Source organism: Dendrobium catenatum, unplaced genomic scaffold (assembly GCF_001605985.2).
Source record: "Dendrobium catenatum unplaced genomic scaffold, ASM160598v2 fragScaff_scaffold_1504, whole genome shotgun sequence".
NCBI lineage: Eukaryota > Viridiplantae > Streptophyta > Magnoliopsida > Asparagales > Orchidaceae > Dendrobium > Dendrobium catenatum.
Genome location: NW_021319966.1, coordinates 155,510 through 172,612, shown reverse-complemented (window position 1 = coordinate 172,612; position 17,103 = coordinate 155,510). Strand labels below are relative to the sequence as shown.

Genomic DNA, 17,103 nt, shown 5'->3' with positions numbered 1-17,103 from the left:
GGGGTTTGTGACTTTGGGCGATCAATTCATTAATAAGAGTACACATTTTAGATATCTTTGATCTATTTGTTTAGAGTGATGGTGAAATAGATGGGGATATTATCAATAGAATTCAAGTTGGATGGTTGAAGTGGAGGAATGCATCGGGCTTGTTATGTGATAGAAATGTACCCCTCAAACTTAAAGGAAAATTCTATAAGATGGTAGTGAGGCCTGCAATGCTTTATGGTGCCGAATGTTGGCCATTAAAAGAGAAGCATAATACTAAGTTAAGTGTGGCAGAGATGAGAATGCTCAGGTGGATGAGTGGCTTTACCCTTAGAGATAGGATACGAAATGAGCATATACGTGAAAAGGTTGGAGTAGCTCCAGTAGAAGATAAAATTAGAGAGAGTCGCCTTAGATGGTTTGGCCACATAAAACGACGGCCTTTCGATGACCCGGTTAGGAGAGTAGAGGTATTAGATTTGACTTATGTTAAGAAAGGTAGGGGTAGACCTAAAAAGACTTGGTTAGAAAATATTAGGAATGACCTTTCTTTATTAGGTTTAAATGAGAATTTGACTTTTAATAGAACACAATGGAGAAAAAGGATTCATGTAGCCGACCCCACGTAGTGGGATAAAGGCTTGATGTTGTTGTTGTTGTTGTAGTGCTTGTATATGATATCATATGCTGTTTTAATTTTAACATAAATTTCAATAAAAAAAATTTGGTTTTATTAAAAAGTATTACACATAAATAAAATTTAAATTTACTCCACATTATTAAAAATAATATAAAAAATTCAACTAAGAAAATCAAAATGTAAGTTTTTGTTTTTGCTTTTAAAAACTTTTTCATAAAAAGCGGTTTCAAAAATGCTTTTCTAAAATCAGCTTTTTTAAAAATAAAATTTAAAAATGATTGTGAAGAATACTGACTTTCAAATACATATCATTTATTATTATTATGAGAGTAGTCGAATATTTCCATATTTTCTCAAAAAAAAAAAAAGTTGCATTGAAAATAAAATAATATAAATTCCACTCAATTTTTATTTGTTTATATGTCTAACATTAGAAATTCTTTATTTATTTATATAACACTTAATTATTTAAATCATATATAAAAATTATGATTTTTTTTAAATTCAAAAAAAAAAACACGAGCAAAAAGAAGTCTCACGGACCTAGCGGCGGGCTCATTCCGCAGAAAAGCTTGACAGAGTGTCAGAGTGTGCTAAGAAGGCAAAAAGAAGCAAATTCAGCTCGAGGGAGAAGAACTCACCGCATCGTAGGGCACGAGCATGGCCATGGAAGCCGCCATTAAACAATACAGAACCGTGACGATCGCGACAGAGCCAGAAACACCTATGGGAATATCCTTCACCGGACTCTTCACCTCCTCCGCCATTGTCGACACCGCATCATACCCAATATAGCTCATGTAAACGGCCGCGGCGCCTGTAAAGATGCCGCCGACGCCGTACGGCAAGAAACCTCCGGGATGCTTCGCCGGCCACGCCGGCCGCGTTAAGTTCTTCCATTCTCCTCGCCAAAACCCAATCATGATGATGAAAATAATAAAGGATAAGTGTGTCGCCGTTAATGCCAAGTTAAGCTTCGAACTGTCCTTTGTGCTGAAATCCACTTGTTTGTTTCAAGGAGAAGGATTGGATTATGAAGAAATATCAGAAATTTTTGAGCTTTCGCATTCAATTTACCTGTAGCAGATGCAGAGGGTTAGAATAAGTATGACGCAGACGGCGAGAGGGTCGAGCTTGTTGAAGCCATTGGGTAGGCCGGAGATTGTAAACCTCCATTTTTCCTCTGTTTCGACTCCAATGGCGGTTCCTAAATATGCTGTGAAGCTTCTCGCCACCGCTGCGTTTGAGAAGACATACTCCATTACCAGATTGGCTCCTGTTAAAAAAGCTGCGAATTCCCCTGTATTCAACCGTTATGCGTCACTATAACTATCCATAATTGTTTTTTAAGCTCATTTTCACAAATTAAACTGTCACGAATAAGCTCCTTTTATCAATGCTCAGTATTTAATTTCGTATACAGTGAAAGAAATGGAATCAGGAACAAATCAGGAAATAAGCAAAAATGGAACTTTAAAACAGATTGAAGCGGGCAGAGCAAGATTAAAGCATGGAAAGAAAGAAAACATTATAAGAAATGGTCCTAACTACTAATAAATGCAGTAAATAACTCACCGAATGTGACCCTAAGATAGCTGAAAGCGCCGCCGGCGACGGGCAATTCGACGGCAAACTCGGTATAACAAAAGGCTGATAGAAGGGCACAGAGACCGGCAATGGCGTAAGAGACGATTATAGCAGGGCCAGAAAGGTCACGGGCGGCGCGGCCAGTGCTGACGAAGACGCCGGCACCGACCATCCCTCCGATGCCGAGTCCAACGAGATCAGTCCAGCGAAGAGTTCGCGCCATGTCGGTCCCCGAACGAGCCCGAACTCGGCTCATCTCTTCGTACGTTGTCGTTACCGAACCCGCACGCCGACTGAATCGCCAGTGAGTTTCCGCCACCGCGCGGCCGTAAGCCCGCAGGCTAGCGAAGGACGGAGCCATTGATTTCCTCCTCATCGCCGGCGCCGCCGAATCCTGCCGTCGCTCAATATGTAGCTTTATCTCGAACGGGTAACGGGTTTGTGGAAGGATGGAGTTTTATAAGTAGGCGGGGGAAGGGAAACGCCGAAATTCTCAAAAAGAAAAAAAGTTTTGTAATTGACGTTTAATAGATACGATTAGATCGGCGCCGCACATCATAGAATCTGCACGATGTTTAATGTTCCATGGAGTGCCAGCTGTTGGGGGCTTGCGGCGTCTCCGGTGTGGCGACTTCTGTAACGGAAGGTGAGGCTTGTTCTTTCTTATATTTTGTAAGGCTACACTTGGGCTACAGTAAGAGGTGCTGTCTTATTTTAAGATTCACTACTGCTTTGACAGTTTATAATAGGTTAGTAGATAATCTTATACGCTCTTATCGAAAATTATTTTTTTTCTTTTTTTAGCGGCAAGCAGGTAGCACTGAAGAGATTGGTAATTCAAGGGTCTTATTAAAAAAAATTTCTTATTACCAAAATAGTGTTTTTTACTGAAATTATATTTAATAATTAATTTGTTTATCTAATTTTTTATTTCTGAAAAATAAATGAATTATATTTTAAGTTATGAGAACATATGTATTAAAAATAAACCAAAAAGTGAATGAATTGTGCTATACCGATCGAAAAAGCTTTATTTTTAAAATAAGGTTGTTGTATGTCAAAGTATTCGCGATGGTAAAGACATAAAAAACTTAACGCCTTAATTTTGCACGGAGATTCAGCATACATGCATATAAGAGATAGTGGTGCAATAATCATAATATATACTAAAATTTTTATGTAGAAAAGCACAAATGGGGGAAATATTGCGCGCGGGGCCTTGCTCAGTTGAAGGGGGCTGTTAACTCACAACACACGTGGCACATTAGTATTGGGTTTCATGTATAACAATAAAATAGGCTGTACTTTCTTTATCTCATTTTATCTATATATACTACCCTGTAATAAGAAAAATACAATGAAATACAAACAATTTTTCCTCTGTTATCTTCCTGCTTTCCTCTTGCGTGCAACCACTCTCGGTTCTCCCTCAAGAACAAGAACCTGACAAGGTTCTGGGTTTCAACAAAAGACTCCACTAGTGTTGGTTGTTGATTACAAATGATGTCCTTTCTTGAAAGAAGATGTTGGCTCAATGTAGCAAATATACATTATATAGAGAATTTTATATAGTTGGAGTTGGGAGAATCTAATGACATAAGAGTTGTTCTCAAGAGAGTGTTGTTATGTTCATTTGGCAGGATTGTATTTGGCTGACAAAGGTCAAAGGTACCCTAGTCGGCAAGCCACAGAGGTCAGAAGGACCATAGTCAGCAACAAAGGTAGAAAGGATTGTAGTTTGCGGACAGTGGTCAAGGGATCATGATCGATATGTGATGGAAGTCGAAAGGATCGTAGTTGGGCGATAATGGACAAAGGGACTATAGTCAGCGAACAAGAGGTAAGAAGAATTATAGTTAGACAAAGTTGGTCATAGGGACCATAGTCAACGGCCGAGGGTGGTCGAAAGGACCATAGTGGGCCAATGGTGGTCAGAGGGACTATAGTTGGACAACAATGGTCGGAGGGATCGTTGTCAGGTGATGGTGGTCGAAAGGACCGTAGTTGGCAGATGATGGAGGCCTAAATGACTGTAGTTAGACAACTGTGGTTGGAGGGACTATAATTAGTAGACAATGGTGATCGGGTAGAGAACTAGAAGTGGTGGCCAGATGGATGTCCGATGATGGTGATCGGCAATATGTCTTGTAGTGACAGCATGGAGTTGAGGTTTTGTCGGTTATTATGGTCGGACAGAGGTCCGGTGACAATGGACGAGAAGAGGTCTAGTAGTGGCGGTGGGGGGTTGAGGGTTCACCGGCAGTGGTGGTCTGACAACGGTCTAATGATGATGGTCAAGTAGAGGTCTAGCATTGGTGACCGCGCATTGAGGGTTTGTCGGCGGTGGTCTCTGGGTGGATGTCTAGGTTTCCTCAAACCTCAAGGCTCTCTTGAGTCTCTAGCCTATAATATAAGCCTCCTCTTTCTTCAGATATAGAATGGATATTTATTCATAGATTTTGGGAGTTACATGATCAATAAATATGAAGAAGATCTAGGTTAAATTCGGAGTGATCCATTAGATGGTCTATATTTATTCTCTCAATTATAGAGTGTTCATTAAGCATTTAAGTGCCTTAATAATTTTAGAATTGAGTGATCTTGAGCTTGTTTGATTCTTCTCGTCGAGCCGCTTGATTTGACTATAAACATGTCTAAATTGGAGATTATCTGAATATTTATTTGATGCTTTTAAGCTTCCAAGTATGATTTAAACTCTTGATTTGAGCCCATTTTGACGCGGATTTGTTGGACTGATTTCAATGTCGCTGGGCTCATTTCAGTGATACATTCATTTTGATTATAAGTTTGTTGAAATTGGAGTTTGGATGATCCCAATTTTAATTTCAAACATTTTTAACTTGATACGTCTCAAGATTCGTTCTTGATCAAGACGATTTTTTGTGAAGTATCAAACACATACATTTTAAAAATATATTATTTGAATACAATTTTAAAATTTTAGGTTTGATTTCACTCACATGCTTTCATTTGATTTAAAATTAGAAACATTTTGCAAAGTCTGGAAGCTGTATGCCACCGGGTGGAAGTCCAGTGGCGGTCAGAGATTGTGTCGAGGCCTGACAACGGTTGGGCTGAAGTCCGACGGCGGTCGGTGGCCGAGTGGTGGTCCTACTATGGTTGGGCTAAAGTCCAGCGACAGTTGGCGACCAGGTCGAAGTCTTGCGATGGTAACAGCTGGGTGGTGGTCATACGATAGTCGAGCTGAAGTTTGACGACAGTCGGCGGCTGAGTGGTGGTTTGAAAACCGTTGGGCTAAAGTTCGGTGGTGATCTGCGGCAGGGCGGTGGTCTGAAGACGATCGGGTTGATGTCAGACGATGATCGAAGGTCAGGCTAAAGTCCGACAGTGGCCGGGCAGAAGTTCGACGATGATCGACGGCTGAGCGATGGTCCGACGACAATCAATGGGGGTTCGCCAGCAGTGGTGTTGTAGCTTTTGGAGCCTCAGTGCTCCCTCCCATCTCTAGCTAAAAAGTCTCCCTCATAATTGGGGGGGTTTATTTATAGATTTTCATGAGTGGCACACCCCGTAAGTAATATAGAAGATCAGGGGTAGGTTCGGAGTGCTCCATCAGATGACTTGTATTGATTCCTCATATCATAAAGCATTTATCAAACATTTGAATGTCTTAATGATATCATAATTTGATGATCTTGGGCTCGTTGGATTCGTCTCGCCGAGCCGTTCGATTCGATTATAAGCATGTTACATTTGGAAACCGTTTGTTAATCCAAATTGTAGTTTAAATCTTCCAAAAGCGATTCAAATATTTTATTTGGACCCATTTGAGCTTGGATTGAGTCGAATTTGGTGTCGTTGGGTTCATATTTTTGAGACGATCACTTCGACAATAAGTTTACTGAAATCGGAGTTCGGATGATGCCAATTTTAATTTTGGATGTTTACAACTTGATTTTGCCTCAAGATTCGTGCACGATCAGAATGTTTTTTTTGTGACGTATAAAAAATGAGTACTCATTAATCACCGCCTTCTCGCTCTTTTCTTTTGACAGATTGAACGACTCGAATGCGGGACCACTCTGCCCAGTACAAAGCCACTTCTCTTGTAACTTAGGCTTTGTTTGGTTCTTCCTCCCCTTTTGTAAAAGATAGTTTTAGAAGTATTGATTAACAGAATTGAGTTTTTGAACGGAGAAACAAATATAAAAAATCTTCTCAAAACAATAAAAAAATAAAGTTTCCTAAAAAATATTTCTATAAAAGCCATCCTTCCAAACAGAAACAAAAAAATAAATTCAAGATTTCTAAAACTCCTCCAAATATTAAATTTCATTTATTTTACTCAATAATGAGTTGCCGATGACCGCAGCCTTCTCCTTTCAATAAAGAGGGTCTTCTAAGTAAATTTTAATTATTTATTTTGCAATTAGTCCAAAGAGAATTGTACTTAGTGCAACTAATATAAAAATCAACGCCACGTGGCAAAAAATTAACCGTACAATTCTATATTTTTTTGTTCTACGATTGAATATATCAACCGACTAATTTTCCACTTAACGATAAGACAAAATTTGTTACACTTAATTTTCAATTAGATTCATTTTATAAGAAGCAAAAAGAAGGCTAAGCTTATTACTTACGCTTCTTTTTGGACAATTTTTTTACTATTTTTTAAAGCAAATTTTCAGCATAAAATTTTTATACTAAGCAGAGCCATCACAAATGAAGCCTAAAAATTTTACGAAAAAAAAATATTTTACAAAATAATAAAAAAATTGTCCTAAGTAAAGCCTTAGTTCAATTAATATAAAATATGAGCCACTTGGCTAAAAATTAATCATATAATGTCATATGTTTGTATGATTGAACATATTGATCAATTAACTAATTTTATTTTTAAAATGGGACAAAATTTGTTATACTTAATTTTCAATCAAATCAATTTTTTTTATTATTTTATGTCATAAGTTAAAATAAAATAAAATGAATGAATTATTGTTGGTGACCAAAATTACAAAAAAATTTATGTAATTAAAATACTACAATCTCAATGCTATTGCGAATACAGTTTGTAATTTGAATTTATAATGACTCTAGAAAAAATTTATTTGCAAGAGTCAAAATACGAGCTATTACATATCATGCTATTGCTAAATATGATATTAATCAACTATAGGTAAAAGAGACTTTCAAAGGATTAATATATGATTTTTGTAGAGATTTGATTGCAACAAGAGCGTAAAAAGCAATTTCTAAATTACTCTAAGATTTCATTTGAGATGATTTTTTTACTGCTTCTTAAAATAACTTTTGTTGCGTGTTAGAAAATACGCGGCGGTAGAGTTTGTAAATTTGCGTCCGAGTGTTGCACGTAAGTTTAACACACAAACAGAAAGAAAGAGTGAACACCAAGAGTTTTTACGTGGAAAACCCTAAAATGGGAAAAACCACGGGGCCTCGCCCAGTTGCAAATTTCCACTAGTGTTTTCGTAGATTACAAATGGCGGATTTCTTCCCACAAGTCGGGATAATCCAAATACAACTTGTCTCTTCCACGAAATTCACAAAATCCTGCGAATTCCCTGTGTTTTCTGAAAATCCGGCAGAGTTCCGGCGTCTTCAGGCGGCAGGAAAAACTCCGGCGGCGGTGGTCGAGGAGGTGAGGAATCTCCTATTCCCCTTTCTCCTTCTCCTTCTCTTCTTCTTCTCTCTCTTCACTTCCCCCCTCTTGGTGTAGAATGAGGGCTCTATTTATAGTTTTTCTGGAGTGGCATAGCCCGTAAATAGGCGTGAGATCAAGGGCGAACAAGGAGTGGTTTGAATGGACGGCCGATATCGAATCCTTTGATCATGCACCGTTCGTTGGACATTTGATGGCCTTAATGATGTCGGAATTTGATGATCTTGGGCTCGTTGGATTCTTCTCGTCGAGCCCTTCGATTCGAGTATAAGCTCGTCAAAATCGGAGACCGTTTGGTAACTCAAATTGCGGTTTGATAATAATAGTAACAATAAACCATAAAAATATTATATATATTTATGTAGATTATTTTTATGCTATTAACAGTAAAATTTATAAATTTAGATAGCTAGCTAGGACAATAAAATAAAGCTGATGTTTCTATTTCCCTTGAAAGCTAATTTTTCCACCTTTGAATTTAATAGATAATTTAAGAATCTTATAAAAAAAACAGAAAGCTAGAAAGCTAGATATCATGATGAGATGCTATTGAACGCCAAATCAAACAGCAAACAAGTAAAACAAGCAGGCCATCAAATCACTTCATATCTGCAGCTTTCTCCTAAGTCACCTAATTGATCAATAATTCAAAACCTCTGCATAATATAATCTAAGAGTAAAATATATGTTGAGGTTGGAAGGAAACCACGTATCAAGATAAATAAGATATTATAGAAATGTAGAGAATGGTAAAGAATATTAGGATTTAACGTGGAAAAACTCGAAACAGGAAAAAATTACAGAGCCACACTACACAAAAAATTTCACTATGAAAATTGGGAGAAATTTATACATATCTTTCTTTTCTCCCGCTCTTTCATTGCTTCTCTTCTCACTTACACCATTCTTACACTAGAACAAACAAAGAGATACAATTCATACCACCAAGAGATACCACCGCTAATAAAAACGAGAAAGAAAAGTTGTTCGGCCGGCCTCACAGCACTGAGGTGCCAGTTTGGAGCGTCGCGATGCTCAAAACTCTGCAATCATTTTGCCTGACAATACCGCAATGCCAGATCTTGAGCACTATAACGCTCTGCTCACTTTCTTTTCCCCAAGAAAACAAGATAGTGCTAGGATGCAATGGTACACAACGTCGGGGCACTCAAGTACACTAGAACTCAAGCAAGAGGTAGACCCCAGCAAGCATGACAAACTGAGTTGAGGTCCGTGGCAAGAACAAAATACGATTGATCGACATAGTCAATTTCCACACATACTAACAACATACAATATCAATCCATCATAGTTCAACTCAGCTCATTTAATAAATCAATAATTAATAAGCTGTAAAGGGTTCTTATGTGCTGAACAAAAAATGAATAAACTCTGCTTTTTTTTTTTTTCTTTAAATGTGACTGCAATCTATATATTGGTTATTAGAACCGATTTGGATAATATCAAAAACTTTACACAGTTGTTGATGATCACTGTCACTCCCACGAGAAATTATTAGGTGCGGAGTGCAGACGGGGAGAACCGTCCGCACATTCGTATAAAATCCAGCTAGGTACCATTCGGTACCGCTGGGTACCACTAAGTACCGCTTGGTATCTTGTGTGTGTGCAGATGGTGCTCCCCCGTCTACACTCTGCACCTAATATTTTTTCCACTCCCACACAGTGCTTCTGTATAAATGCAGATTTCTTCTTGCTTACAAGCTTTTGATCGCTAGGAAGGGTCGAAGGTTTAGGGCTTACGGTAAGGTGGAGGGTTTGGTCTGAAAGACATCTAGTAGGGAGAGGAAGAGTTGGAAGTTTTCTCACTTCCATGGCAAGGGCAGGGCTTTCTCATGCCTAGGACAATGAAAGAGAGGCTAAGGCAGGGTTTTCTCATGAGGGCAATGTGAAAGAAGAAAGCCACAATTTTGTCAGCAATATAAAAATTGTGAAAACAACTAGTAAGACTTCGTTTGGGATAGGGGTGCAAACACAATTGCCAAATATCGAGCTCAAGCTCGACTCGTCTCATGAAACGAGTCGAGTCGAGCGGCTTGTCGATCTCCTTCCCGACCAGCTGCGTTGTCCGTGAATCCCGTTCGTCGTCTCGAGCAACGATGACCTCTGTGGACCATCGTCCCATCGTCGATGCCGCAAGCTCGTCCTCCCAAGCCGCGAGCTCCGTCGTCCCGTTGAGCTCCATCGAATCCCACTCCCGCCTGCGAATCCCGTTCCCTACATCATACAAAATATGATTCCCGAATCTCGCTCCCGCCTGCGAATCCCGCTTTCGCTTGCTTCGTTTCTCTTACGCGAGCTACTCGACGAGCTCTCGAGTCGAGCTACGAAGTGTTCAAACTCAAGCTCGTTAAGCCTTCGAGCTTGAAATTGTGTTCAAGCTCGACTCACGAGCTCAATAAGCTCGATTCGTCGAGCCCGTTAACGAGTCAAATCCGAGTCGACTTGACTTGTTGCACCCCTAGTTTGAGACAACTTTCTTATTTGCTTCTTAAAACAAATTTTTTTAATATAAAAATTTTAAACTGATTTAAGTAGTAAGAAAGTAATCCCAAACAAAACCTAACTGTCACTATTAGCGGCGATTAAAAAAGCTATAAAGAACTCAAATTTTTTTAACATTTGCATCAATTTAAACCACTTCTAAAAAGGACTTTTAATAGCGATTCTTAGACCACTGCAAAGTAATGCTCGAATGCACGAAATTTTCATAGTGATTATATGTGGCATATCTCATCCTATCACCACTCCAAGTTTTAGATATGAATGATACTATAATAAAGTATATTAATTTTACGCAACTCATCTTGCAGAGTTTTAATTATAAATCAAGATGTCTTTAGTAATTATAAGCTTGTGTATGTGATATATATGAATTTATCTTAATGACTCAAAAATCTAATAAAAATAATCTTAATTTTACTAAGTTAACCTACTTAATTTCAATTCTACCTAAAATACCAACATCTGTATTGTAACGGACTACCTTAGTAATATTAACTAATTAATGCATGTTAACCTCTCTCATCTCATTTTCTCTCTTTAGGGAATATGTCTATTTGCATGACGTATTTGCTCCTTTTTAAAATTTTAATTAAATATGCTCTTTTTTTCTAATTATCATTATTCACAGGTTCTTCTCTAAAAATTAATCTATTTTAATAATGAGTGATAAATCATAGAATATGTTGCATGAATTGATAATTTTAGAGAAATAATTTTCTCCTTTTGTTAATCACTACATATTGTATTCACCTTATAAATTTAATTTTAAATTTCGTTTGAGATAGTTTTCTTACTGCTTTCTAAAGAAAATTTTTATTACAAAAATTTCTTGTAAGCAGCAAAAAAAATAGTGACGAAAAATTACCTTAAAGAAAGCAAAAGTTTTGGTAAGTTTAGCAAATATTATATATAATCTTTTGGTTATAAGTCTTCCCAATAGGTCTTTTTTTTATTTTTTTTTATTTGAATTTTTATTATGATCATATCAAATTTAGTATGTTAATTGTGTTCGGCTTATTTACCATTACACCATAGAACCATATATTGTTGGACTGATTTATGAATTATGGGGGCCCATTAAATAAAAGATAGATAGCCTTATAACTGGGCCCATTAAATTATGGGCTTTCTTTCGTAGGAAATCCACATCAATAAGCAAAAATTCATTGTTAGTTGACAAATTCAACATTTGAATGGTGATTTATCTAAAACTGAAAGTAATTCAGTTTTTAAGGAGGAATTACATTACATATCAAATATTTTTTATGTAAATATTTTAAAATTAGCTTAATTTTAATATTTAATTATGTAACCACATAAAAATTTATGCATGAATTTATTTGTTTTACTTAAGAAAATATATTAGTTATATTTTTATGATTTAAATATCTAGATATTAAACAAAAATATAACAAAAATTAATGTTAGATATATAAATGCATAAAAAATGATGATTTATGTATTTCGGTCCCTTATTTTTCAAATATTTTACAATTAAAATTTTAATCAATAGTCACAATTTAATTTAAAAAATAATATCATAATAATATTTTGAAAAAAAAAATGAATAAAGGCATACTAATTAAAGTTTGGTGATGATGAACTGTAAAATCATTAAATTTATTTTGATTGAGTGTAATATATGTGAAATAATAATTCAAAATTTAATGTTATATTATTTTCAAGTAAAACTATCAATTTTGAAATATATGATTTTAATCTTAAAATAAAATTAATATATTTAAAATCTGTTTTAATAAAAAAAATTAAAAGAAATATTTAGTCCAAATTTATATGCTTTTCGAGGGTCAAAAATAAAAATTTTCCAATATATCAGCATGTCCACTTGCTATTTTTAGTTTAGTTATTTTTAGGTCGGTAGAAAATACTATAAAATAAGCTATTCCTCTTTCTCTCCTCTCAACCAAAATTGTAAAGCCCCTTTCCTCTCAAATGGTAGAAACAAAACTTAATGATGCCGGTGCCACCACCTCCATCGAAGAAATTCATCCTGACATCCTTATTCAAATCATGCGCCACCTCGACGGCTCATCACTCGCTTCGGTGAATTCTGCCACCTCTTACCTCCGTTCTATCTCCTCCGATCCTGACCTCTGGCGCCGCCTTTGCCTCTCCACATGGCCATCCCTCCATCACCCTCACATCCTCCCTCTCATCAACTCCTCCCCCCACCGCTTCTTCTCCGACGCCTTTCCCTACCCCACCTCGTTCACACCAGCCAACTACTCAGACATCCCAGATAAACTCATCTCTGCCGTCGATCTCTACCAGCACGACATCCCAATATCTTCCTTCGTTGTTGAGAGTGACACCTCCTACCCCACCCCTTTAAATGTTCCCTTCGGAATCAAAGGACTAGATATTATAACGGACATGTTGCCAGAAGAGCTAACATTGAGTTGGATTGTGATAGACCCAACAAAGGGACGGGCGGTGAACTTATCGAGCCGAAAGGCATTGGTGGTGAGGCGACATTATTGGGGCTGGGAAGCGGTGGCACGATTCACATTGGCGAGAGATGGTTGGGTAGTGGGAGTGCTGGGAAAATGGTTGGATGAAGGATTGGGATTGGTTGAGTTGGGTCTGTATATTTGGGACGAGGGTGGTGTGCCTGTGTACAAGATGGAGGGATTGAGAGTCGTGATGGCAGCAATGGAGGCGGAGAGAAAGGCGATGGGAGAGAAAGAGGCGAAGGAAGGATATTTTGAGTATTGCAATATGAAGATAAATGAAGAAGAGCTAAGACAAAAGAGGGGGTGGCTGGGGATCTGAGCTTTGTCATCGTCATCGCCATCTTTCTAGCTTTTATTTTTCTGTTAATTTCCAATGACATTTGGTGAATTATAAGGTCACCTTTTGTTTTAATGTTGAATGTTCTTCGCTGCTTGTTGTCGTGTGCAAACAATGAGAATAAAATCTTCATAGCGTATTGTCTTGTGCATTTAGGGTTGCAAATGTACTGAGCCGAGCAAATATTTATTCATACTTGAGCTAGTTTATTAATACTTCGCTCAATCTCCGTTCAAGTTCAATTCAAAATTTTTTGTTTGTATTCGATATCTCAGTTCAAGATCAATTCAAACCTTAGTGTTAATTAACATAAAATATGGGCCACTTGGCAAAAAATTAATCATATAATGTCATATGTTTGTATGATTGAATATGTTGATCAATCAACTAATTTTATTTTTAAAATGGGACAAATTTTGGTATACTTATTTTTGAGTCAAATAAATTATTTTTATTATTTTATCTCCTATGTTAAAAAATAAAATAAAATGAATGAATTACAAGAGAAGTTAGTAAAGTATTATTAAAAAACGAGACCTATATCATTTAGCAATTATTTGAGATGAGTAATACGACTATATCATTTAGCAATTATTTAAGCTTTTCTCAGGAGCCGAGCAAATATTTAGGCTTTATTTGAAAGGCAAAAAATATCCTTACAACTAAAAATTCAATGAGAAATATCCTTACAAAGAGAAATAGTAAAGAAAATTAAAAGGGGAATAGTCGAACCCCCTACATATCTGTGAAGCAAACAATGATCAAAAATATGAACAAATTGGGATCAAGGGGCAGCGCCCCTAGAACAAATTTTGATTATGAAGATATTTATTAAAAAAAAAATCTCTTCCCCCACTACCAGGATTGCCGTAGAGTTAGTTGTCGGCGTAATCTTTCTTCCTTTCAATTTTCTTATTTGTTCTCCGGTGAGGGGTTTTGGAGAATAAAAAGGTCGTCTTTTAATCTTAAAAAAATTATACTAACAAGCTGCTTTTAAAAGCAATAAGAAAGCTGCCCAAACCAAACCTCAGACTTGATTGAGGATTCATCGACTTTTTCTAATGGATATATTGGTGAAACTTTCCATGGATGATAGTCCTCATGATGCTCCTTTTATTCATGTTGATGCCCTTGTGATTAATAGACTTCGTATCTTTAAGATTGATGCTAAAACCTTAAACCATACTAATTAGTTTTAATGGGTCAAATTATTATCATGAAGATATTGGAAGCCAGATATCCACTAACAATTTCGCTATCATCCATCCTCCCAAAACACGTCGAAAAAAAACCTATTAGGATGATCTTATCCCCGATATTAATTTTTCGTCGAAAGCTTTTTACAACCAATCATACAAAGACAATGCTTCATTACCTGCTAATAAATTTAATATTTTATAAAGAGATTATTAAACTAATAAGTCATCAACTTCCTTTTTTATAATTAAATATGATCTTATTTTTAAATATATATTCTAAAAGTTAAATTGCTCAAATATTAATTTAATAGAGTTTTAATTTTTAAAAGGCTAAATTATTATGCCTTGTATTCACTTTTCAATAAATTAATATATGTACTTTTAGCTCAAAGAAAAATAATACATAATTATTTTTAAAAATTCTCATTTAGAATTAAATATATATAATTTTTATTTCATAAGAAATTGTAAAATGTCTTATGCGATCAAAAGCAACACGCGTGCATGCCTTTCAACGGCCACGATTTTGTGAGAACCCTTCCAAATAAACCAGCGGGCCTATCCTTTGTTTTTAGCCTTAATTATCTTTTAAATCATCATTAAAAGCAATAAAAGAAACTAATTCCTGTTGATGTACAGTCCAAATAATTAAAATTATTTAATTATTTTCATAAATTAGAAAAAAATTAATTTTCAAATATAAAATTTTATAATTCAAATTTATAAATATATAAAAAAGATAAATAAAAGTTATAAATGACTCAAACACCGCAGCCTCGCTAAGGAACTAACTTCTATGAATACTAGCGATGTCAACAAATGACACGATATATCAATCCGATTTAAAATATTAGAGTTCGAATTATAACCCGTTTAATAAATGGGTTGTATTTGGGTTTGATATTTCGACCTATTTAGTAAATTGATTTAATTTTGGTTAACCTATAAACTCACATTTGACCCAAAAATAAGCCGTTTAATATTTTTTTCTTGCATCATCTTACTTGCAGGTATGAAACACTTTTTTTATCATATATCATAAACTCTATAGTAGATAAATTACTAAAAAAGGAATAACATATCATGTTCAAATTGACTAGATTCGAGATGGGCTAATTTCGAGTCAAAGTCAAATATGACCCATTAACTTATTTTGATAGATCTACCAATCACTAAACTATAAAATTTTATATAACTTTCTTTCATTAAAAAAACTTGTGAACATGTAAATGGCCACTTAGAGGAACTTTTATTTGGTCCGGTGAACGTACGTAGAGCTACGTTCGGCCGGCACTAAGATCGCAGGCACAAAACGAGAAATACTGAGTAAATACTGAGCAATATCAACAATAAAGTGAAATACCATTATGTGAAGACAACATACCGAGTAATACCGAGCAATACCGAGCAATACCGAGTAATCCAAAAAAATACCAAGTTTTTTCTATAAAAACTCGATATTTTTTGGGATTACTCGGTATTCCTCGGTTACTCGGTATTGATCTTCACAGAGCGGTATTCCTCGTTATTACCAAAGAATACGTAGCAATACCGAGCAAAAACCGAGTAACAATCCTCTGACCGAACGTAGAGCTACGTCCGATCAGAGGACGTAATAAAAGGGCCGGGTTAACTATCTAATAAGGTGTGTTTGATTTCATAAGAAACGGTCAAATGTAAGTATATATATATATTGGATAAATCTTAAAATAAAATTAATAAATTAAAATATTTTTAATAAAAAAAAATAATTATGAGATTATGATCCAAATGTCTTCACATTCAACACTGATGAATAAGTCATGAGAAATCTTCTCAATAAGCCAACGGATATTTTCAGTCTTATCATCATTGAAAAACTATAAAATAAGCATAACCCCTTTCCCTCCTCTCAAACCATTTTAAAAGCCTCTCCCCTCCTTAATGACCAATACGAAAATAATCACCACCAGCATAGAAGAAATTCATTATGATATTCTTCTTCAAACCCTCTGCCACCTCGACGGCCAATCCCTCGCTTTAGCAAGTTGCGCCACATCTCAACTCCGTTTTGTCTCCTCCCACCCCGACTTGTGGCGACACCTCTGCCTCTCCAATTGGCCATCCCTATACCACGCTCGCACCCTCCCTCTCGTGAGTTCTTCACCACGTCGCTTCTTTTCCGACGCCTTTCCCTTCCCCGCCTCCTCCTCGCTAGTCGACCACAACGACCTCCCCGTCGAACTCATATCCGCCGTCGATCTCTACCACCGTGGCATCCCAATATTTTCTTGCGTCGTCGAGACTGATACCTCCTCTGCTTGGTTTCGTGCCTCCCCCTTCCTAATTGATGCACAGCTGGAAGGGTCGGACATATCACCTGAAGATCTCACATTAAGCTGGATTGTTATAGACCCATCGAAGGGGCGGGCGGTTAACTTATCAAGCCGTAGGCCGATGGAGGTGAGAAAGCGGCCATGGTGTGTAGGGGAGACAGTGGCACGGTTTACGACGGTGATGGATGGGTGGGCGGTTGGGCCAGTGGTGATGTGGTGGAAGGGGAGTGGCGATGTGATGGAGGTGGAGCTGACGGTGGAGGACATGGATGGTGTTTGTGTGAGCGGGTTGGAGGGATTGAGATTGGTGAAAGCGGCGATGGAGGCGGAGAGGAAGGGGAAGAAGGGAGAGGAAGAGGCAAAGGAGATGTAT

The 17,103-nt window shown here is 36.7% G+C and overlaps 3 protein-coding genes across 3 annotated transcripts in view; 2 read left to right on the top strand and 1 right to left on the bottom strand.

Moving 5' to 3' along the window:
• LOC110095669 (cationic amino acid transporter 6, chloroplastic) overlaps positions 1 to 2,627 on the bottom strand; it is a 6,612-nt gene extending 3,985 nt beyond the window's left edge. Inside the window, exons 1-3 of the mRNA XM_020821300.2 lie at positions 2,204 to 2,627; positions 1,706 to 1,928; positions 1,270 to 1,621 (exon numbers count right to left, since the gene is read on the bottom strand). Of these exons, the coding sequence (XP_020676959.2) occupies positions 1,270 to 1,621; positions 1,706 to 1,928; positions 2,204 to 2,591 (963 nt within the window). The 5' untranslated portion in view covers positions 2,592 to 2,627. The remainder of the gene's footprint in view (positions 1 to 1,269; positions 1,622 to 1,705; positions 1,929 to 2,203) is intronic.
• Positions 2,628 to 12,358: 9,731 nt separating this feature from the next.
• LOC110095677 (F-box protein At2g27310-like) lies at positions 12,359 to 13,198 on the top strand. Its single transcript, XM_020821309.2, has one exon. The coding sequence runs from the start codon at positions 12,359 to 12,361 to the stop codon at positions 13,196 to 13,198; it is 840 nt and encodes a 279-aa protein (XP_020676968.1).
• Positions 13,199 to 16,338: 3,140 nt separating this feature from the next.
• LOC110095673 (probable F-box protein At2g36090) overlaps positions 16,339 to 17,103 on the top strand; it is a 3,037-nt gene continuing 2,272 nt past the window's right edge. Inside the window, exon 1 of the mRNA XM_028700377.1 lies at positions 16,339 to 17,099. Coding sequence (XP_028556210.1) covers positions 16,339 to 17,099 — 761 coding nt within the window. The remainder of the gene's footprint in view (positions 17,100 to 17,103) is intronic.